The 21,696-nt window shown below is 58.4% G+C and overlaps 2 protein-coding genes across 3 annotated transcripts in view; one reads left to right on the top strand and one right to left on the bottom strand.

The window, feature by feature from the left end:
• Positions 1-10,602, top strand: part of USP42 (ubiquitin specific peptidase 42) — a 51,435-nt gene extending 40,833 nt beyond the window's left edge. Inside the window, exons 13-18 of the mRNA XM_059414393.1 lie at positions 604-1,320; positions 1,462-1,556; positions 3,361-4,857; positions 5,823-6,124; positions 8,332-8,375; positions 9,572-10,602. Coding sequence (XP_059270376.1) covers positions 604-1,320; positions 1,462-1,556; positions 3,361-4,857; positions 5,823-6,124; positions 8,332-8,339 — 2,619 coding nt within the window. The 3' untranslated portion in view covers positions 8,340-8,375; positions 9,572-10,602. The remainder of the gene's footprint in view (positions 1-603; positions 1,321-1,461; positions 1,557-3,360; positions 4,858-5,822; positions 6,125-8,331; positions 8,376-9,571) is intronic.
• Positions 10,603-10,797: 195 nt separating this feature from the next.
• The window catches only part of CYTH3 (cytohesin 3), a 90,262-nt gene continuing 79,363 nt past the window's right edge, over positions 10,798-21,696 (bottom strand). Inside the window, exons 6-14 of one of the 2 annotated variants that reach the window (XM_059414391.1) lie at positions 20,238-20,318; positions 19,742-19,854; positions 19,516-19,664; positions 19,284-19,395; positions 14,324-14,400; positions 14,132-14,203; positions 13,898-14,052; positions 13,565-13,657; positions 10,798-12,632 (exon numbers count right to left, since the gene is read on the bottom strand). In XM_059414391.1, the coding sequence (XP_059270374.1) occupies positions 13,585-13,657; positions 13,898-14,052; positions 14,132-14,203; positions 14,324-14,400; positions 19,284-19,395; positions 19,516-19,664; positions 19,742-19,854; positions 20,238-20,318 (832 nt within the window). In that variant the 3' untranslated portion in view covers positions 10,798-12,632; positions 13,565-13,584. The remainder of the gene's footprint in view (positions 12,633-13,564; positions 13,658-13,897; positions 14,053-14,131; positions 14,204-14,323; positions 14,401-19,283; positions 19,396-19,515; positions 19,665-19,741; positions 19,855-20,237; positions 20,319-21,696) is intronic. The other variant, XM_059414392.1, reaches the window with a different exon arrangement.

Genomic DNA, 21,696 nt, shown 5'->3' with positions numbered 1-21,696 from the left:
CCTTCACGGGAAACCTTCAGATGTTAAGATAGCAACTAATTCAGGTATCTGACAAAACTCTGTGAAGGCCACGCAGAACACCTCTGTGAATTGCGGTCTCACCCACGGCCACCAGTTTGCCCCCTAGGATAGAGCAGCATAGGTGGGGTATGGAGCAGAACAGCTCAAGAGTAGGACGCAGAGGGGACAGGAAGGGGGGACGGTGCCCCAGGCCGCGCGCTCTGTCTGCCCACGCCGCCCCTCTCCCCACGAGTGGGCACTTCCTTCTGCTGTACGGCAGCGGGCTTCCAGGAAGCCCGGCCAAGGGAAGCATGCGTGACTCTGTGCCCGAGGGGGCTTCTTCATTTCTGTCAGATTGGAGCAGAAAGAATTGGGGCTGGGGTTTGTTCTGGAAAGAAATAGTTGTTGATTACTTACCAAAAATCAGGGACCCGTGGAAGGTTTATGGTCAAAGCGGACAGGAGGAGGAGGTGATTCTAGGTGTGGGAAATGTGATATTCTAATAAAGATGATGATGAGCAGAAAGGGCAGGGCCCCTAGCCAGACTGGATTCTTTGTGACCCTTCCTGGGGCTCTCACCACCTGGGGTCTTCTTTCTTCCAGAATCCACCTCACTTAAATGGGACCGGGCCACTGAAGGAAGCACCGAGCAGTTCCATGTCGAGTCCCAGTGGAAATTCTAGTGTCAGCCGGGCTGGTTCTGTTAATGCTTCGACTTCTGTTCAAAACTGGTCTGTTAACAGGCCATCAGTGATTCCGGAACACCCCAAGAAACAAAAAATCACGATCAGTATTCACAACAAGTTACCTGTTCGCCAAGGCCAGTCTCAGCCCAACCTTCACAGTGGTTCTTTGGAGAACCCAACCAAGCCTGTTCCCTCTTCTACCATTACCAACTCTTCTGCAATACAGCCTACCTCGAGCGCGCCTACGACGGCGGTTTCTAGTAAAGTCACAAAGCAGATGCCCCCGAGCGAGTCCTGTTCTCAGCCCGTGATGAACGGCAAGTCCAAGCTGAGCTCCAGCGTCCTGGTGCCCTATGGCGCTGAGTCGTCCGAAGAGTCCGACGAGGAGGCCAAGGGCCTAGGCAAGGAGAACGGTCTCGGTGCGACCGAGAGCTCGGACTCTCCTGTGCAGGGTGCGGGAGACGACGAGGCCTGTCCGCTCGAGCTTCGAGAGCCCCTTGCTCTGAACGGTGCTGACAGTACAGACAGCGACCTGAAGGAAAACGGTCTGCCTTGTGATGGTGCCAGTTGCCAAGTCCCGCCTACTCTACACTCAGAAAATCCCTTTTCTAAGGCGAATGGTCTGCCGGGAAAGGTGAGCATCGTGGGGTGGCCCGGGGGGAGGGAGGGGGGCTTGGCTTGGATTCCCACGGCCAGCCGCTCCCCGGCTGCAGATCAGAGATAGGGCGGCGCCCGGCGGCAGTAAGGGTTGAAAGAGCTTTGTGTTTTATCGTAGTTGATGCCTGCTCCTCTGCCGCCTCTCCCAGAAGACAAAATCTTAGAGACCTTCAAACTCAGCAACAAGGTGAAAGGTTCGACAGAAGAAACCAGGTAAGATGATGACGGGCGAGGAGACCATGATGGTGCCCGTGTGCCGTGCGCCGCTGTCCACTGCGCACGTCTCATCGTGGACCTCTTGAAGCCCGTGAATCTATTCATGAGCTAGAGAAGTTGTTAAGTGCCTCTTAGAAAAGGAAAGAAAAAAGTTACCAGATGAATTGCCATTTTTCTGTGAAAACGATGTCCTTGAGCTAACGCTTTGTTCAGCCTAGCCCCGTCTCTCTGGCTTAGGGACGCTACGGCCTGCTTCCAGGTCTGACACGTAGCCTTCCAGCGACAAATGTGAAGACTCGATAAGGTTGTAGGACAGGGCTTCTCAACTCCCATCAAGTTACAGATATTCTGCTCCTTCCAGAATCCTGAAATTTCATTTGTAGATAAGACAGTCTATCTCCACATTGAATGCTTTGTTTGCTTTTTTAAACGATCCAATTCCTGAGTGTAATGTAACGGGAGTGAAAGGAGGAATATACCAGCTGGTGGCGTTTTGGTTTGCCCACGAGTGCGTGACGACGCCCCAAGTGGGTTCGCTGTGAGCCTTGCCATGTGGGACGTGGCCTGGTGTCCTGAGCACAGTCCCACGCGCACATTTCACCATCAGGGGTGTGATGTCCTTATAAGGGACAACTTTTGGTGACATTCTGGTTGTCTCTGGATTTACACAGTAGTTGTGTCCCTGGAAAATGTCACGTCCATGAAGACTGCCAATAGTCTCATAGCCGGGGTGTTCGCCCACATGGACGTCGGCTTGTGGGACGTGGGGCCCTTCCTTACTCCCTGCATGCCACTGCCTGCTTGTCCCTGGGCTCCCCCATCTCTGTGATAACCAGAATGCACCCCACATCTCAGAGTGGCCCCCGACAGGGGGTCTGCCCTTACTGAACAGTGGTCTGGAAGGTTTAATTATTAAAATGGAGTGGAGCCAATCTGTAGGCGAAGAACTCTCCCTTCAGATTACCTTCAAGAGGGGACGGCGTGACTCCCCAGTCACTTGGTAATGGCTTTCTTTTCATCCCTTCCCCAGTCTAGCTTAGTTTCTCCTCAGATGTCACATGTGTGAGGATGACCGTGGACGGTTATGTAGACAGAACCACGCATGGGTTGTGACCCAGCGGGTGTTGCTCTCACATGCTGGCACGAGACTCAGGCCGGACCGAGGTGACTTGTCTGCACTGACCTCATCAGTGCTCTCTCCCCCAGGGATTTTCCCACTAAAAAGTGGGGCCTCTGGAGGGTTGTTGATGTTGGCTGGCAGTTTTCATTAACCTCAAGCAGACCTCAGGGACCCTGTAGCAGACAAGGGCAGACAGAGTTCATGTCCTCCAGGAAGGCTTTCTAAAGCCTCACTGTTCCTACCAGAGCCTCCCGGTTCCTACATTCCGAGGGGCCATTGGCTGGGTTTGGAGGCAGTGATTCTGTTGGAGGCTCAGGAGAAATGCAGAGGAAAAGTTAGAGCCTCTGGTCGCCAATCTGACTTTTCTGATCATTCACAGTTATTAAGAATTAGAAGTATATCTGAAAACAGAAAGAGCCTACGACTGCAGGATTATTGTAGCTGAAAAATGGGATAGTAGATACTAAGCCTGATAGAGAATTTCATGTTTTTGTTTAATGAGGGAAAGAGAATGTTAGAGTTTCCAAAAATGATAAATCCAGTATTCAGCTCCAGCCAGCTATGTTAAAGGCACAGATTATTTAAAGTAAAGGAATGTTTTGAAGTTTTTGTCCTTGTGAGCCATAATGCGATCAAGCCACTGACTGATCTATTGATTTCTTTGTTTTGATGGGGCTGCAGTGCTCCTGGAACAGAGGAAGGTCCTGCAGACGATCCTGGCATGGAGCTGGAGCCTGGCAGTCCCTCTCCCGAGTCCCATGAGAAACCGGAGACCCTCACGAGCCTTAGCAGCAAGTTAAAGAAGGCTTTGCCACCCTTAGACCCCAGTGTCAAATCTACCAAAGAAGAAGTCTCTGAAAACATTTTAGCAAAACCCGAGGAGTCTTTGCCCAGTGCCAACACCCTTTGCAGCAGCACTAAGAATACCGTGGGCGACGATCCACTCCCTAAACTGTGCAGCCCTGGGGACTTAACAGATGACCAGAGCAGACCACCCCAGGCCGGATCGGGGGTGTTACTAGAGAGCCCCCGGGCCTCGGCCGCAGTGGAGGCTGCGGGGAGTTCCAGCCCGAGTGCCCCGGTACACTCCGAGGATGCCTGTGAGCACGAACTCTTAGTCTACATCAGTCGAGACATGTGCTCGGACTTGGAGGACCCTCCTCGGAGCGGAGGCGCGGCGGCCGAGGGCTTGCCCTCTCCTCAAGCAGACAAGATCACAGAAAATCATTCAGAAGGGGGCCCTGAACAAAGTAACGGGGAGAAATGTGAAGAAAACACGGTCGGACAAAAAGTTCCAGATCATTCTCCAGTTAAGGAAAAAATCAGTATCCTCAGAAAAGTTGATCGAGGACATTATCGCAACCGAAGAGATCGTTCCTCCAGCGGAGAGCGTGCGCGGGAGAGCAGGAGCAAGACGGAGGAGCGCTACCACAAAAAGCGGCGCTCGTCTGTGCGGGAGCGGGGCCCCAAGCAGGACCGCTACAGGACGGAGCACGGCAGCGGGGGCCAGCACCACCTCTGTCACGGCGAGAGGCTCAGCCCCGGCGAGCACCGCTCCCTGGGCAGGTACGGCCACCACCACTCCCGCGGCAGAGGCGGCTCGGACCAGGAGTGGAGCAGGTACCACCACCCCGAAGGCGAGCACTCCTGGGCCCGGGAGAAGTACTACCCCGACAGACTGCGGTGGGACAAGTGTAGGCATTACCACGACAGGTACGCCCTGTACGCGGCCCGGGAGGTGCGCGAGTGGAGGCCCTTCCCCGGCGCCCGTGAGTACGCCAAGGCGGGCCCGTCCGGCGGCCGGCCCTACAAGGACTACTACAGGGGACGGAAGGGCCACGAGCTGCTCGCCAAGGGGAAGGACCGGCACCGCTTCGGCAGCCCCCGGGCAGGCCCGCCGCACGCCCTCCTCCCGTACCCCGACAAGTACCCCCACGAGAAAATTGCACTTGTAGCCGAAGACACCAATTGTAACCTCGCCGATCGCTTCCACGAACACGAGAACGCCAAGTCCCGGAAACGGAGATACGACAGCCTGGAGAACAGTGACGGTCACCTCGAGAGAAAGGCCTGGAGGGGCTTCCAGAAGGATCCCTTGGAAGAGCCTAAAGTGAAGAAGCACAAAAAATCAAAGAAGAAAAAGAAATCCAAAGACAAACACCGAGGCCGAGATTCCAGGTGAGGGTGAGGCCCAGTTCCGGTTCCGTGCCCGGGAGCCGGGCCTGGCCCCCCACCCCCGCGCGGGGCCGGCCATGGCGCTGACCGCTGGATTCCTGCGGCCCGCTCTGCGGGGCGTGAGCTGCCGCCGCGGTCGATTGCCGGACCGCAGCTCCGAGCCGCCGCTCCGGCGCGCTTCACGGTGCCGCCGGACCCCGCGCTGCAGGACGGTGATGCCACCACGGCCCGGGCTGCGGCATCTCTGGGAGCGTGTGTGCCCCGGCCCGTACTGACACCTCGCGTTCCGGACTGTGTAACTGGTGTTCTTCCTCTCCCTCGTCAGATGCGGTTATGTTTTCGTGCCTGTTCGTGTTTTCTCGCACCTCGGGGCCCGCTGTCCCTGTGCTGCTGGCCGGCCCGCCGGTGGCACGGGTCCGAGACGACCACCGGTTGCCTCAGCCTTGTCTGTTCCTCTGGCTCCGTTTCCCAGTTTGAGATCTCGTGGGGAAGTTTGTTTTTGTATTTCTAAAAAACGAAATTGGGCAGAAATCGATTGTCTTAAAAATGACTTCTCCACGATGAGGTGCCTGACATCTGACATGTCTTGAGATGGAAACCCTGGGGAACAGTTACAAAAGCCGAAGGGACGCAGACACGGTTACCCGAGGGGGAACCTCCTTCCCCCCCGTGTGCCCGAGTCTCCTGGCGAAAGCGTTCTGTCCCTCAGCCCCCCATTTTCCTTCTTCCGGACGTGGGGCCGGCAGTCTTCGCTCCCGAGCTCTGGAGGGGCGGGGGTCCAAGTGGGTGACCTCACACCCTGGACCCGGGCACCTCCTCCGGCGAGCACGCGCACTGGCGCCCAGCCGGGGCCTTCCCCGGCGCGTGCGAGCTGAGTGTCTGCCGGGGGGTGGTGGAAGCCGAGGACCAGGCCGCTCGGAGATGAGTTTGGTTTGTTGGTGGTTTGAGTTCTGGCTTCTTCTCCGCAGGCATCAGCAGGACTCCGATCTTTCAGTAGCATGCTCTGATGCTGATCTCCATAGACACAAAAAAAAGAAGAAGAAAAAGAAGAGGCACTCCAGGAAGTCCGAGGACTTTGTTAAAGACTCAGAGCCGCACCTGCCCAAGGCCGTCAGCCATGAGACTGTTGACCGTTTCCGGAGAACGGACGGCGCTTTCCCCCTCACCGACGGCCTGCCTCTGGAAGGTGCTGGGCCTTTCCGTGAGAAGAGAAAACACTTAAGGATGGGAAGCAGGGATGACAGGGGTCCTCTGTCTGAGTGTGGCCAGGGTAAGAGGAGACACTTGGAATTAAGACTATAGAAATGATTCTTGTTAACACCGGGGAAGAAACCCTCACTTGGCGTCGAAGGGGGTGCGTGTCCGCGGGAGCCCGTGCACCCCGTCAGCTCCAGCCTCGGCTCCCGGGTGTGGCGCGGGCTTCAGCTGCCCAGTGGGGCGCTGCAGGCCGACCCCGTAGCACGTGTGTGAAGCCGCAGGGACTCGGACCTGGGCTCGGCGGAGCCTCTGTGGCGAGACCTCTGGTCTGGGGCCCTGGCTGTGGGAGTTTCCTGAAGGACGGGGGCTTTTATTCTTAAGCCATTTCTGATCAAAGTAGTTACACAGCGTGTGCTTTCCCTCCGGAGTCGTTAAACCTCTGGCATTCTGAGTGGAAGCTGAAGCTCCGTGGGAGGGATGTCCCCTGTCGGGCCCTGGCTGGGCCGAGGCCTTGCGGGCATCTGTGTTGTGGGGCCTTGGCTCCCGCTGAGCAAACCCCTCCAGGTTGGGAGCGTGGGGGGCTTGGGTTCTTACCCACTTGGCACCGCTGTCTTCCGATGTCACCTTTTAGCCCTTTCTGTTCTGACCGCACTTGAAGCAGCCCCTTCGCGCCATCTGCTCTTCGCCCGGGCCGCAGAGTGCGGGCATGGAGCGGGGTGGCGGGCTCGGTGGCCTCTGTGCCCCATGGGGTCAGCCTGCGGGTGCTGCCCATCTCCACGGGGCCTGCTGGTGAAGAAGGCCAAGGCCTTCGCAGGTTTGAAATGGCTGGCGGAGCCCAAATGAGATGTCGCGGCCCGTGAGACACGTCCGTGTCCGGAGCCGTGCGAGGGCGAGCCCAGCCTTCCTGCCTGCACCACGCCGCGCTGCCCTGGCAGGTCGCTGCCGAGAGCCTGTGTGGCCCCAGAGAGGGACGGGGTGGTCCTCTGGCCTTTTGTACGAGGAGCTCGCTGAGCCCTGCCCTAGACGCCCGAGGGGCGCTTTCGTGACTTTGATACGGCGTCTTGGTTGCCCACAGTCCCTTTGTGTTGTGAACTTGGGGGAGACGCGCGTGTTTTGGGGGCAGGCCCGTCTGCCCCGCAGCCCGCTGTCAGTGCGGCTGTGGACAGAGGAGGGCCAGACGGGCCGGAGCGCTGGCTTTAGAGGAGCAGACGCCGTGAGGGGGGCGCTGTCCCAGCCGGTGGGGCTGTGCAGCGGGACGTGCTGTAGGGAGCCCGGGTGGCACAGGGTAGAGGACGAGGGTGGCCGTGGCCGGCTGGAAAGTGACATTGGCTGTTGTCTGCTCTGGGTTTTTTAGATTAATCATGTGACTCTTTGGTCTGTTTCCCACGAGCATTTTGGTGATTTAGGGAAGGGCTTGGCTTGGTGCGGATTGAGTCCCTTCTACCTCTCCTTGGTGCTTGGGAGGAAGCAGTGGGCAGCGTCTGAGGGAATTCTCTGTTGCTAGAATGTTCCCCGCCCGGCTGCAGTCCCGTAAGGGGCACACTCAGAGGCTGCCAGAGCACAGTGGAGGGCAGCTCCCCCACAAACACGGCTCTGGAGGGAAAGCAGGCTGCTGTGAACCTCGGTGGTTGGCCTGTGGGGCTCCAGACATGTGTCTCTAAGGGCCGCAGTCAGGCTTTGGGTCAAGCAGCGGCCGTGTCTGTCTTGTCCGATTGCGCTCCATGGGCGTTGTGCAGCCGGCGTGGCCAAGGGGAGCAGGTTGAGGAACCCATGTGTCTGTACCCTCCTGTCCTCAAGGATAAGGGGCCACTTGCTTGGGCTTCCATGCTAAGCACCCCTATCTTCTGGCCAAGGATGCCAGACCCCTTTGCCTGCCTGCCACGTGTCCCCTATTTCTGATACCTTGACCACTCACCTCTGAGACTCCTGTTCTCCGGCTGCATGAAACCCTCACGTCAGTGTCTTTGGCTTGAGTTCTGTCCTGTCCTGCTGTTAAAATGCTGATCAGTTTGATGGGCTGGGAGCGAACTGTTCCCGCAGGATGTGGCTTTTCGCTGGGTCGCAGGCATCGCGTACAGTCTTGTTTTCAGTCAGACGCTGGGAGCGATCGCCGTGCGACACGGTACACATGCCCAGTCTGTGCGGGACGGGTTTCAGGCCGTGAGCTTCCGGCCAAGAACGGGTCCTGAGTGTCCTCACGCAATGCCCATGCACAGCACAGGCATGAAAAATGCTGCAGAACTATCATTAAAATTTCTTTCCTGATTCTTTGCTTTCTAGGTGATTGAAAACTTGGCCTCAAAACAAAAAATTCACTAGTTATGGTAAGCAGTTTTCCTATCTGTATGTTTTATACTTGTCCATAGAGGCACCGAGGGGACCCAGATGGAGGAGTTTGGGGCCTCGGGGAGACACGCGGTGCTGCGGGGAGCAGGTGCGGGAGGCTCCCCGGCAAGGGTAGCAGACTCCTCCGACCCCCAGGCCCGCCGCTGGAGCTGTGCTTGGATCCCTCCTCCTCCGTTCTGGCTCGGGCACAGGGTGGCCCTTACTTCGGGCACCGCCACCCTGCTCCCTCCTCCCCTTCAGGGGAGGGAAAGCTGCAGGCCCCAGACGGCCAGGACTAACACAGAAGGGAAAGCCCCTTTCCTCCACCCAGACCTACCCAACTGGCCTAGGAGAGGAGCCCCCGGCAGCCCCGTTCCCACACACGGCCACAGGTCCCCACGCTGGGAGAACGAGGGGTTCGCGTGCCCCAGGCCTGACCGGTTCACCTTCAGGCCCGGCGGCCAGGCCGGGAGCCCCGGGTCCCTGTGCTGCCCTAGAGAACACATCGACTTCTACTTCTGACAGAAAGGACTTGGCCTTCCTGGAATGAAGTGTGGGTGCCTTAGGACAGATCCTGACTTTGATGGAGTCTGGTGACTTACTGCTGGCCTTTGCTCCTGTGGCCCTGGAGCTAGCGCCTCACGTTTGGGGCCCGCGTTTGTCGAGGTAGACAGGAGAGTGTGCCGTCGTGGTCTTGAAGGGACTTGTGTCCAGTGTGTGACTTGTAGGCAGCCGGGGGGATTTGAAATGGATTTCCCCGAATTGTCTACGGAAGATTAACGTGCAGCTAACTAACCTCTCTCGGTGTGTCTTAAGGAAAACTCCTAAGCCTAAGTAAGGACTTAGATGCTCTAGCGAAAGGGAATTAAAGGATTGAGCCGATTAGCAGCGGCCGGCTGAGCTGGCGGCCCGCACCCAGCAGGTGGCTCCCTCCGCACTCGCGGCCTGCCTGGCGGAGCAAGCAGCCCCTTCCTCTCCTGCTCTTCCGGAAGGCAGAGTGATCGCAAAGGGACCTTTGTAAGGAAGAAGAGCTGCCCCCAGAGATCGGGTGGAACCGTGCCGAAAGGAAGTCCACGACTAAGTTGACGGTGTTAGGGACGGCCAGGCCCCGCCTGGGGCCCCCCAGCCCAGCGGCGCCCACTTGCCTGCCTCGGGAGGTACTAATGCCTGCTGCTTGCTGCCTCTTGTCTTTCAGATTCAACGTGTTCAACAGAAGCCATCCCCAACCCAGCTTAAATTATAAATATAGAAAATAACTTTGTTCAAATCTGCGTGGTGCTTCTTTAGTAAATACTGTACAGATTTTACCATGGAGAACTTTTTTTTAGTTTTTACCTTTTCTTAATTACCCTTATTCCAAATGGACGAACACTTTCTACAACTGCTGACCATTGTAAAACACCGTGTATATAAATCCCACGGACAGTGACGCCCTGGACTGGAACATCTCAAATGCTGCTTAATCAGACTCAGGTGGACCGATCGCATTCCATGGAAAGCTCCTCCACGGCAGACATCCGGTGCAAGACCCGCCGGGAAACCATGGAATTATTAAAAGTACAAACAAACTGACAGTATGTATATTTAATTTAAAGACTTATTTAAAGATTCACGAGCTCTCAACTCGACTGAGAGCAGTCTGTTTTCTGTAATGTCTGATACTAGAAACTAATTTGCTTCATATTTTAGTTGTATTCAAGATTTGAAAATGTATTTTATAGACAAGTTCTGTTTTTGAACTTTGTGGAACTATTCCAATCAATTTACCAGTTATGATGAGTATTTACATTATGAATGTATAATCCAAACATTATTTGTAAAGCCTACAGTATGTTTTTATTACTTAACACTTTTTTATACAGTGTCTCTTGTCTTGACTATGATATTGGAGTCTGAGTTGTCAGCTTGGTCCCTTAAAGTTTCTAGTTACAGACAAAATCATACTGTGATTTTATTTTTAATATGGATATGCTATCAAACTGTGATACACTTATAATTCACTGGTCCTGCATCAGGAGATGGAGTGGGGAAAACTGTATTTAATACAGTTTGTATCTGAATAATCTGTATGGTTTATACAGTTTGTGTTGTTCAGAGATGTCTAAAGTTTGATCTTTGTTTTTTTAAAGATTAAAAAAGCACTTGCCCCACTGTAAATATACAGCATGTAAAATTTATATAGTATATAAATGGCAGCAAATTAAATGTTTTGTGTCTTATTCTTTACTGCTGGTTTTCCCCCTTTGCTTACCAGACCTTTCTTACCAACCTCGTCGTGCTGCCTTCACCATCTTAGAATCTGTGGAAGCCCAAGCCACAGGCTCCCCTTCAGCTCGGAGGTTGAGCCTGGGCCCGGGGAGGGACAGGGAGCAAGTTCCTGGACTCGACAAACTATTTTAAAGAACCAAGTCCTAGACAATCTTCTTTGAACAATGCATTTTTTTATTTTGTGAACACAGTTATTTGCAATTTGATGGCCATACACCTTCCAATTTTGCTATTCATTTTAACAACAAAATATCAATAGATAATAGGGGATTTCTTCATGCAGCTCGTGGGAGTATATACAATGAATAACAAACACTCCAGAAATCTCTTTGTACATTATTTACATATTAACTATATTTGCTGTAAATAGAAATGTCTAAGAAAAAATAAGAAAATGTGAAATCACAACATGTGGTTTCGGGTCTACAACAGACCTAACTTCTCAGCAAAGCACATCTATGTAGATAATATGCATTTTAACTTTTAAAAATATGCATTGCTTTATATGAAGCATTAAATGCTGCTTCATCTATAAATAGCTCCTATCTTGATTCAGTTTGGTACCACATTAAACTGTCGAAAGTTGCTCCGTGATCCTGAAGACACTGTTGCCTGCCTGGGTCCAGGGTCGTCCAATTAAACCTCAAGTGTTAAGTGAGGCTGGCAGAGCCCGGGCCACCCGCCCAACGCAGCCCTCCCGTTGCCTCCTGCCCTTGGCCTCCGGAGGAAAGCTTGTCTTTGGCCAGAGTTGGGACTAAATTCAAGCACTGAGCACAGATGGGGCGGCGGGGGGTCGGGGGAGGAGGAACACGGCTGTGTGGAGGTCCAGGCGGGGGGGCCGGGCCTCACAGCCCCCTGCTGGGGTGGGCCTCCTGGACAGGCCCGCCTGAGGTGGAGCGGGGGGTGCCGGCGCGTGTGCCCGTCGTGTTAATACCGTCACGAAAAAACCTGGAATTAGAGGATCTCACGGAACACGGACAGCAGGTTACAGAGTCTAAGCACCGCGGCCTCTGCCTCGCTCCAGGGAAACAGCTAGCATGGGAGGTGCCTTCGCCCACAGAAACCACTCCTGCGGGGCCTGCCCTAAGCTCGCTTCTCCCGACCCCACTGAGGCCAAACCCCAAAGACCAAAAGCCCCATCTCCACAGGGGCAGGCAAAGGAGAGAGGGAAGGTCCCCCCGTGTGCAACACGGACGTGGCGGGCGCCGCAGGGGTGCTTGGGCGCAGTGCTGGGCTGCGGGCTCCAGGCGCCCTCTGCTCGTGGAAGACTCGAGGCCAGAGTTGCATATATACCAGCCGGGCATTTTGCGAATGCCGACTTGCCTTTCTCAAAAACTAAAAGTTTCGATTTTGAGGTATCAGTACGGTAACAAAGCCTAAAAGCTTGGGAATGAAACAAAAACTCCGTTGGATGCAAGGTGGAGAGCCCTGGGCTCAGACCCCTTTGCATCTAGCATGACTTAAAGCTACGTCAAGGTCAGCGGTGCTGAGGCCAGGGGCCCGCAGCGGTCAGTTCCAGCACCAAGGCAACTCACAGGAACAGTCACTTGTACTTAACATCTTCACGCAGGTGCCGACGCTCTGAAGCCTGCTTTCTGGGACTTTCCTCTTGCAGGGGGCAGTCTGTGACCTCCCAAGGCCGCAGAGGCAGGGCGTGCCCACGCAGTGTGGGCGAGGGGGTCCGTCCCGGTGGCCTCTGTTCCCGGGGCCCGTCCTGAAGAACCAGCAGCAACGACCCAGCACAGAGCACCCCAGCCTCGGCCCGCCGCAGCCCTGTGCTGCCCTGAGAGCCATCCTCCCTCCGGCAGACGTCCTGAGCACCTACTATTAGATCAACAGCAACCTGACAGCCGCCTGGTGGGGGATCTCTCAAGGTCCGCCACCTGCACGTTATCCGGGGCTTTACACTATTTACAGGAAACCCTAAGTGCCCGGCGCCTCCATCCCACAGCGCGCGCGCTCCCTGCTCACGGCGAGAGAGTAAGTCTCTGAAAACACGGAATGAGATTTGTTCTAGTTACTGGTCTATGCATTACATCAAGAGATCGGGTCCAACTACCATCAGGTCAGTAAAAGAAACACTGGTTTCCCAACAAGTTTGAAAGAGCGAGGACTGGTCGGAAGGCTGGTTCCGCTGAACCACATGGAACTGCTGCTTGGGGTCCGCACAGGCCAACAGCAGCCGTTTCATGGGGCTCCACACCCAGACGGTGCCGGGACCACAGGTACAAGAGAAACACCCAGAAACTGTCGCTTGTATTTTAACGATCTGCCTTTTTAGAAAGTTATCTGAGCAGAAGAGGAGCCCTAGGGGACCTGGCCGCCTGGAGCCCGGCCCTGCCCAGGGAAGCGGGGGACTCAGCGGCACACCCGCACCCCCTGCCACCAGCGCCGCCCACCGCCCCCATTTGGTGCTGCGTGTGTCTTGTAGACAGAATTTTTCTTCAGTGCACAGTAGAGACTTGTGTCCGGGAGTTATTTATAGCTGCCATTCTAAAAATACTACTGTTAGAAAGTATCTTTCATTATAATTTCAGAATATAAAAAGGCATATAAAAGCTAAATTCCTATATATCTGAGAAAAAACTCTGAATAAAAAAGTGGTAGCTTTTCCTTCCTCGTTCTGATAGAAAACAGCGGCTTCTAGGACGGTGAACGCAGCCCCGGGTGAGCACGTGCGGCACGACGGGCCCGAGGTCCCCTTGGCCACGGCAGCAGGCGCGGCCGGGCCGGAGCCGGGAAGAGGGCATCGGGACACCAGCGGCGGGGCCTCGGCGACCACCCCCCAAAGGCGCCAAGCGGCCAGGGCGGCGCAGGCACTGCCTCCTCCGGGGAGGCTGCGGGAGAGCGAGGCGGGGCCCAGGGTGTTGGGGAGGCTCCCAGTCACTTTCTGCTGTGGGGTTTTGGTTTCTACTTTCACCTGTTGAGGCTGGGAGAGATCTATTTCTTATTGGCAATCCTCCTCTTCCTCGTGGCCAGCATGTCATAGAAAGGATCCCTGCTGATGCTCGCTCTGCGGAGAGAGGAGAAGGCTGAGGTCCGGCGGCACCTGCATTGCCCCCAAGCAGAGAGCTTAGGGCTGGCCCGTCTCCGCAGCCAGGGGCGGGTCCCGCACGCAGAAGTGCGCCTGCGCTCTGGTGCAGTCCGGGCACGCAACCCCCCCCACGCGCAGGCGCGCACGCGCTCATGCATGTGCCCTCCCCCAGGGGCCCGCACTCCCGCGGGGGGGCTCCGAGCCGGGGCCGGGGCGCACCTGATGGACTTCATCCACTCCTCCTTCTCCTCGGGGCTCGGGGCAGAGATGCGGTACACCACGTGGTTCCCCTCCACCACCCGGCCGTCCGCCTCCGTTTTGCAGGCCTTGATGACCTGGCCCTTGTGGCTGGGGTTATAAAGCTCGAAACAGTTCTGGCGGAGACAGACAGACGGCCGTCACCGGGCGTGCAGACCGCCGGAGGGCAGGAGCGGCAAGAAGGGCCCAGCTTACCGGTTTGCGCGGGTCCTCCACCTCCCTGATGCTCAGGTTCTCCAAGGGGATGATCCCCCTGGGCTCCTTGTCCTGCGAGAGAGGAGCGCACGGCCAGCCTGGCTGGGGCCCGCAGTCCCGGGCCCAGGCACCCCCCCCACCCCCCGGGGCCCCGCCCCCCCCCCCCCCCCCCCGCAGCCCTGCTGCCCTTACTGTCGTGTACTCAAAGTAGTAGAGGCAGTTGTCGGTGAGGATGAACCAGCGGCGCTTCCAGGTCTTCACCCGCCCTCCTGGAAGCAGAAAAGCTCATGAGTCCGCGCCCGCACGCGCTGGGAACCCGCGGCCCGGAAGGGGGGGCCTGGGACTGACAGAAATGACTATTTTCATAAATGCCACTGGGAGCCCAGCTCGGTCTTAAGCTCCCTTCCTCGTGGAAACATGGGACATTCTGCCCACACTGAGCCAAGTCCTGGCCGAGCCCTGGGGCCTGGCCCCGAGCGGGCGCAGGGTGCTGCCGGGGGCCCCCCATGCACCCCCACCCGGGCCGGCACCGGCGCCCCCGCCACGGCCACCTACTGAATTCCACCTTTCTAGAAATGTTAGTTGTGATGAATGGGCTTAATCCCCCCCCATGGAAATGACCACAGGATGAAGTCAGTGCCGATCCCCGGCTGTCCGCCACCTAGTCCTATCACCGCAGGGCTCCGGCTGGCCCTGCGATGGTCACCATCAATCACTCCTGAGGTCCAGGAATGACTCGATTGAATTAATCTCTTAATAAGATCAGAGACACACAGGTAAACACACACAGGCACACACACCGCTCCTCTGCGCCGCCTCTCACTACAGAAAAGGAAACCTTTTACCCTCAGCGATTCACAAATGGGCTTCAACTTCCGGCCTTTGCTTCTGACTTGAAGTTTAAACAAAACAGAATCAAGCAATCTGTGGCTACAAGCAGCAGCTGGCCCTGCTCTGTCACTCCCCGACGTGACATTCCGGGCGGACAGAGCTCACCCGCCTGGCTCTAAGACACGGAGGGACCAGGGTGTGGGAGGAAAGGTCGTGAGGGTCACGTGGGGGCAGGGGTCACGGAGAGAGAGAAGGGCACACTCGCAGGCGTCCCGTGTCCCCCCGGGACTGAGGCAAGAGGGCTACCCGGCGGGGAGTCTGCAGAAATCCAGGCAAGGAAGACCTCCCACTTCAGGGGGAGAGTCACGACCACTGGGATTTGGGGCCACTGGCCAGGTCCTCAGGAGACCCCGCTGGGACCCCTCACCCCCGCCTCACTGATCAGACATCGGACCTCCTTTGGGTGGCCTTGGGCCGGCCCAAACGCGACTGGAAAGGCTGGTGTGTGGGCACGCCGGGCGCTAAGAAGGGGGCCTCAGCTGTGCGGAGAAGGAAGGTCCAGCTACGTCTCCCTCCTCCCTGACAGACACCGCCGGCTCCACACACCTCACTTCTGGTCCCTGTCCAAGGGGTCTGGCCCTGTGCCTCCCTGATTCCTGCCGCCCTCTCCGCGGCCCGCAGGGGTCTTTGGGCCTAGAGCCGCATCCCCCCTTCCCCCATCTCTCCCGACCCCCATGCAGCCTCCCCCCGGGGAACTGTCCGCTCCCTCTGGACCGGGCCTCACTGGTTCCTTCGAAGACCCGGCCCAGGGCGGAGCACCAGGAGCCCTGCTCATGCCCCGACCTCCGCTGCGGTGTCCTGGGGAAGCCCACGTTCACGGGGAGGGGACCCAGGAGACCCTTGTCCCCAAGTCCTCCAGTGACGGGACAGCACAGATTCTCTCCAGGCACACCCCCACGGCCAGGTCACTCTACCGCTCTCCCACCAGGGCTGTCTCAGGCCGCACCAGTGCTGGGCTTGGCCGCCAGCCGCCCCCACCCATGCCAGCCTCCCTGCCCCCCGACTCTCCTCCAAACAGCAGCCACAGGCAAGCCTCGAAGAGGTAAGTTCATCCCGGCTCTCCACGCCCGAAGCTCGCAAAGGCTCACACCGTCAGCCGAGGACCCCAACCCCTCAGCGGCCTCCGGGGCCTCCCCAGGGCTCCCCTCACAGCCCCAGCCCTTCCTTCTTGCCACCACCCTGCCTGAGTGTTGACCCCCCTGCCAGCAGCTTCCCTCTCCTCCGCCCCGCAGGCAGGTTCTCAGAGAATCGCCCGGGGAGCCCACACGCGCTCCGGCCGCAGCCAGCACGGGGGTGCGAGGTGGCGGTCCAGGCTCTGCTCACCCGCAGCCCCATCGCCGACCCTGCCCCGCCCCACACCAGAAGCGGGTTAGCCAGGAAGGCTTCTCAGCGTTTAGCCCCTGGGGGCTCCTGAGTTCAGTGGCGCATCCTGAGGAGCCTAATCCCCGGGCTGGTGGTCATGGCCAAAGGCCTCCCAGCCCAGCCCGAGGTAGCCTTCCAGATTGGGGGCCAGGCCCAGCAGGGGAGAAGGGGGGAGCAGGGGTCCCACCTTTGGTGTCGGAGCCACCACAGGTCTCGCTGCAGGGGAACAGATGGGCTCTGCCTACACACGCTCCTGGCTGAGCTTCATGAGCCAGGGACAGACAGACGGACAGATATGGACAGACACACACACACACACACACACACACACACACACACACAGCACTCACACCTGTGGAAAGCAGCCTGGCTTCTCCACTCTGAACTTGCTGCTAGTTCCACGGCTCACTTCAGGGGGAGAGTCACAACCACTGGGATTTGGGGCCACCGGCCAGGTCCTCAGGAGACCCTGCTGGGACCCCTCACCCCCGCCTCACTGATCAGACATCAGACCTCCTTCGGGTGGAGGTCGCACACCCGCACACCCTGTGACACCTCCTCTTCCTGTAGGACAGCTAGACTCTGACCCACGTGCCTGCCTGTTCTTAGCACAACTGACCCACTCTCAAAGCTCGGCGGCTGTAAGGCACTTCTCCTTGATGATCCCGAAGCAACACAACACTCCTGTGCTCTCGCAGGAGAGGTGGAAGCACCACCTGGCCCGAGACTAAGTTTACGATGAAACACAAGGAAGCAAGGTCACATGGTGACCTCCGTTGTTTAACTGCGTGCGCAAAACACACGTCGTCTCCTATGCTTGTGTTGTAGGCCCCTGGTCAAGCACCTCCGTGTGCAGGCCTGTGTCTGCCCTGTGCTAGAGAAGGGCCCGGAGCTAACCCAGGCCAAGCTAACACATCTCTGGCATCGGCTTCCAGTAGATTTACTGCCGCCTTGGCCATTGGAGCCCGACGCCAACAAGCTGTCCCTAGGGCCCAGGCCAGCGTCAAGACTCCTGGGAGCTGCCTGTGGGCAGGACTGTGTCCAGGCCCAGCAGCTGTGGAGAGCGGACCTGCCTGCTGGATGGCCTGCTGGAAACCCACTCTCTGGATGGCTACAGCTGTGTGCAGAGAAGGTACGGAGGCGGCCTGGGCCATCACCGGGCTGGCTGGTGGGCCCGAGGTCTGAGTGGCACCATTACCACCAGCTTTGTGACAGCTACCGGGAACGCCAGCGTGGCAACTTGCCCTCTCACACCCGTACATGGGGCGGCGGAGCACGGAAGGAGCGGACCCCGGGCCACCCACTGTGCTGAGGCCATGACTGACTGCTGGGGGCCCTCCGGCACCCACTACGTACCCCACCAGCTCTGTAGCTCCTCGGGGTGCTCTGCGCACTGCGTACATGTGGGGACACAAGCTCCACTCGGCATTTGTCTGCCTCATCTCATTCCCGCGTTAGAAGCAGGTGTGTCTCCCGCCAGCGCCAAGGCCACACTAGCTGCCAGGCAGGCCTACACGGTCATTGTCATGTGAGGGGCCCTCCTTGGCAATGCAAGGACAGGAGGGGCCCAGGTGCTGCTGCTGGAGCGTCAGACACGTCCACCCTCTGCCCTGACCCCGGGGCCACAGGTCTGAGGGGACCTGAGAGATGCGTCTCCAAGTCCACGGCTATGGCTCTGGGTTTCTAGACAAAGATCTAGAACATTCCCAAACCTCAGCTAAGCCAGAAAACAAAACAGAGGAAGACCCCAAATCAGAACGGCTGAGTCCTGGCACATGGCTTCACACCTGCCTCTTACCCTCCCCCTGATTAAGAACACAGAGCCGCAGGGACTCACTCAGGCCCGGCGTCTTACAGTGTGTTCTACAGAGACCACACCTGGTTGGAACACATGGTCCCATCTCACAGGCTCTCATGTCCCAGGAATGCAGAAATCCCCCCACCCCAAATCAAAACAAGACAAAAAAAAAAAAAAAAAAAAAGAAGAAAGAAAACAAAAAACCACCCTATCACTTCTTGTAATTGCCCCCAAAATACCAACGCTACTCCACTAGTCAGTGGTTAGGAAGCCCGCTGAACATTCCCGCGCTCCGTCCGGGGGAGCAGACATGCGCTGTTGGGTTAGTATGAGAGGCAACCAGTGATGTACGGGGATGGAGCAGGCGACCAGCAGTCCCGAGGCTGCTCGGGCCCCGAGGACACAGAGGGCAGGCTCGTTCCCACACGGCATTCCCATGCGCTCTGGGCGCAGAGAGGCTGGCGTCCCGGCCCCGCGGGAGCGGGTGTCCCGTTCGCTGCGCCCTACGTGAAGCTAACCCAGCAAGTCCAAAGCCACATGGGTCGGATGAATGGCAGCCACAAATCAGAGCTTCACACAGACCAACAGGGGAGAGAAACCCAGAGAGGAACGAGCAGCTGGGGGAGAGGCAGGAAGCCACTGGGTACGTACCTCCTAACGCAGAACAAGCAGGGACAGCCCGTCACAGAACAGAAAGGTGGGAGCCACAGGCAGAAGGAAAACAAGAAGGCACATTTAAACCACGCATCAAAAATCAGCCACACCGAACCAAGAGAAAGGCACGCAGGTTCTCGCAGTAAATGCACCTGCCTCTGGTACAGAAAACTGCCTTGGGTCTATCAGGACGCTAACTGAGCAGTTTTCTGGGACGCTCGTGCAGCCCGGGCGTCATTCTCTGCCGTGGACACGGACGGGACGGCCTCGCTCGCACAGGGCAGGGCTCAAAGCAGCAGCCATCGAGTCGGGGGCGTGCGGCCGGCTACCGCGGGCAGACGCGGCCCAACGGCCTTCGCTTCTAGCGGTTCTGCCTCTGGTCGGGGGCCTTGGCTGCCGAGGGCTGGGGGCTCCGAGCGCGGGGCCCGCCCGCCGGCCGCCACTCACCCAACTTCAGGAGCCAGCCCTCGCGGTCGGGGTTGAAGAACGTGTGCGTCAGGTCGTTGCCGTCGTCCTCGGGGATCTTGAACGGCTCGTTCTTGATGCTCTCGTACAGGTTCTGCGAGCAGCACAGGCGACGGCGCGCTCAGGGACCCGGCGGGGGGCCACGGAGCCCGTCCGCTCCACGTCCCCGAGGGCCCCCGCAGGTGCCTGGCGGGCCCGAGGCCGGGAGGCTCACCCGCAGCAGCTCTTCTGGGAGGTCCCCCCCCTCGTTGATGCCGCGGTTCATGGTGACGAAGCGCTCGGCTGTGGGCTTGTCCCGCACGTTGTGGTTGTGGAGGCTGGTGTTGAGCATGATGATGGCGAAGGACAGCACGTAGCATGTGTCTGCGGGAGGCCAGGGGTGCGGGCCGTCAGCCGCCCGCCCGCCCGCGAGAGGCGCTCAGCGCCCCGCCCTCACCCACCTGTGGACTGGAAGACGCCGGGGTTGCACAGGCAGTAGCGGGACGCGAACGCCTCCATCATGCGGTCGATCTTCTGCGCCTCCCCCGGGAGCCGGAAGCTCCACAAGAACTGCCTGTGGAGAAACGAGCACCGGGGGACGAGGGCGGCCCTGGCGTCTGGGGCGGGGACGCCGGGCTTTCCCCCGACAAGGCAAGGACTCGGGGACAGACTCTGCCCGTGGGCCGTGCCCGTGTCTCCTGGCCCACGCCGGGGCATCGGCGAGGCTGGCGTCTGCGGCCAGAGGCGGGGAGAGGGGCTCAGCCTCGGAAGCGGGAGAACAGCCCAGACCCAAGGGCCACGTGCTGGGTGGGAAACAACACGTGCCCCACGGTCCATGAACGCCTCTCCGGGCCTGTCTGCAGCTCTGGGGGACCGCAGCCCGGGGGCCCCAGGTGGGGGAAGGGCCTGTCTCCTGCTCCCACACTTCCCGCGGCCAGCCCGGGCTCCGACACTTACCTTAAGGCTTGCACGAGGTTCAGATCAGCAAACTCATGGAGTTCGACAAATGCTTGAAGAACTTTAATATTAAAGTCATCCCTGGGAAAGAAAGCAAGTGCGGTCCAAGGCCGCTGCGCAGAACGCCCATCATTTCAAAAGAAAGACCTTTACTACGTAGACCAAGGGTCTGGTTTCCCGTCTTGCACAACTAGAAATTAAGATCCACTGTGCTGCGCGCTCGTTTTCAGGCTTAGGACAAAGGAGACTCAGTAGGATGTTAGGAATTTACTTCACAGTTGGTGCGGATCAGGGTACAGGGGTCATCGGAAGCTTTCAGATGCCGCCACGGCTGGGCACGAGCCACACAGTCCCACAGGGTCCTGAGCGCCAGGCGCACGCTCTCCCTCTGCTCTCCCAACCAGCGCCGCCAACAGCGCTCCCCGTTCGCAGCCGGGACTTGGGAGCCCGGTGCCGGGGCAGAAACCCAGCAGTGCGCAAGAGTTTTCAAACCAAACTACACACAAGAAGACCATCAAAGGCCTCAACTTCTACATCACATGAAAGAGGACAACATGCTTCACTGGGGTTTCACTCCATGCTCTTTCCCCGGGTCCTGGCCACAAGGGACAGTAAGGACAGCCCGAGACAGCGAAATGCTGCTGTCACCACAGGTGCAGGCCAGGATGCAGGAGTTTCCCTTCCCCGAGGCGATGGCGGTCCCTGGGTCTTCCCCGGACCACGGAGCAGACCGGACCTTGCTGAAGACAAGGGTGCTGCTGCCCCACAGGCACACGCCTGCCACTGTCAACCGTGAGGAAAGGCCATGGCCCAGGGGCACCTGCAAAAGGACGCCCACCAGCTGCCCGTGGGGCTGAAAGATGACCACGGCCTCAGGAAGGGGCCCGGGCACAGCACATGCTGCAACGTTCCCCTCCTTTCTCCGGGGCAAGCGGCTGTCTGAGGCCTTAGGGTTGCTGGGGGGACCGGCCCTGGAGGTGGCGAGCACCCACCCATCGTAGGCAGGCAGCAGCGAAGACCGGGGAGCAGACCCCCCCCCGGGCTGAGCCCCCACGCAGGGCAGCGCCCACCAAGTCAGAGCCATGGGGGTCCGCGTCAAAGGCGAGTGCCCACCGTCCCAGCTCCAGCGCTGCCGAGTGCAGGGTGCAGAGCTGGGGGACCGCATGTCCCTTGAGTAGGAGCTGGCCCCCTCTTGGGCTCAGGTGCACAGGCTACAGCTGGTGGTGAAGACCCCAGGGCAGGACCAGAGAGGCCAAGTGATCCGAGGGGTGGCTGCACCCCCACTCCCGCTGTAGCCGGTCCTCCCTCGAGGGTGGCCCCCGAGGCTCAGTCCTCAGTCCACAGGTCCTTTATCGCCACACTCCCGCGATGAGAACGGTACCTGCGAACCTCCTGCTCTGGGGTTCCTGCCTGCCGGGCCTCTCTCTGAACCTACACACCGGGATGCACCCCCCCCCCC

This window comes from Mustela nigripes, chromosome 11 (genome assembly GCF_022355385.1).
Source record: "Mustela nigripes isolate SB6536 chromosome 11, MUSNIG.SB6536, whole genome shotgun sequence".
NCBI classification, from domain to species: domain Eukaryota; kingdom Metazoa; phylum Chordata; class Mammalia; order Carnivora; family Mustelidae; genus Mustela; species Mustela nigripes.
The sequence above is the reverse complement of the archived record's forward strand: the minus strand, read 5'-3'. Positions and strand labels throughout refer to the sequence as shown.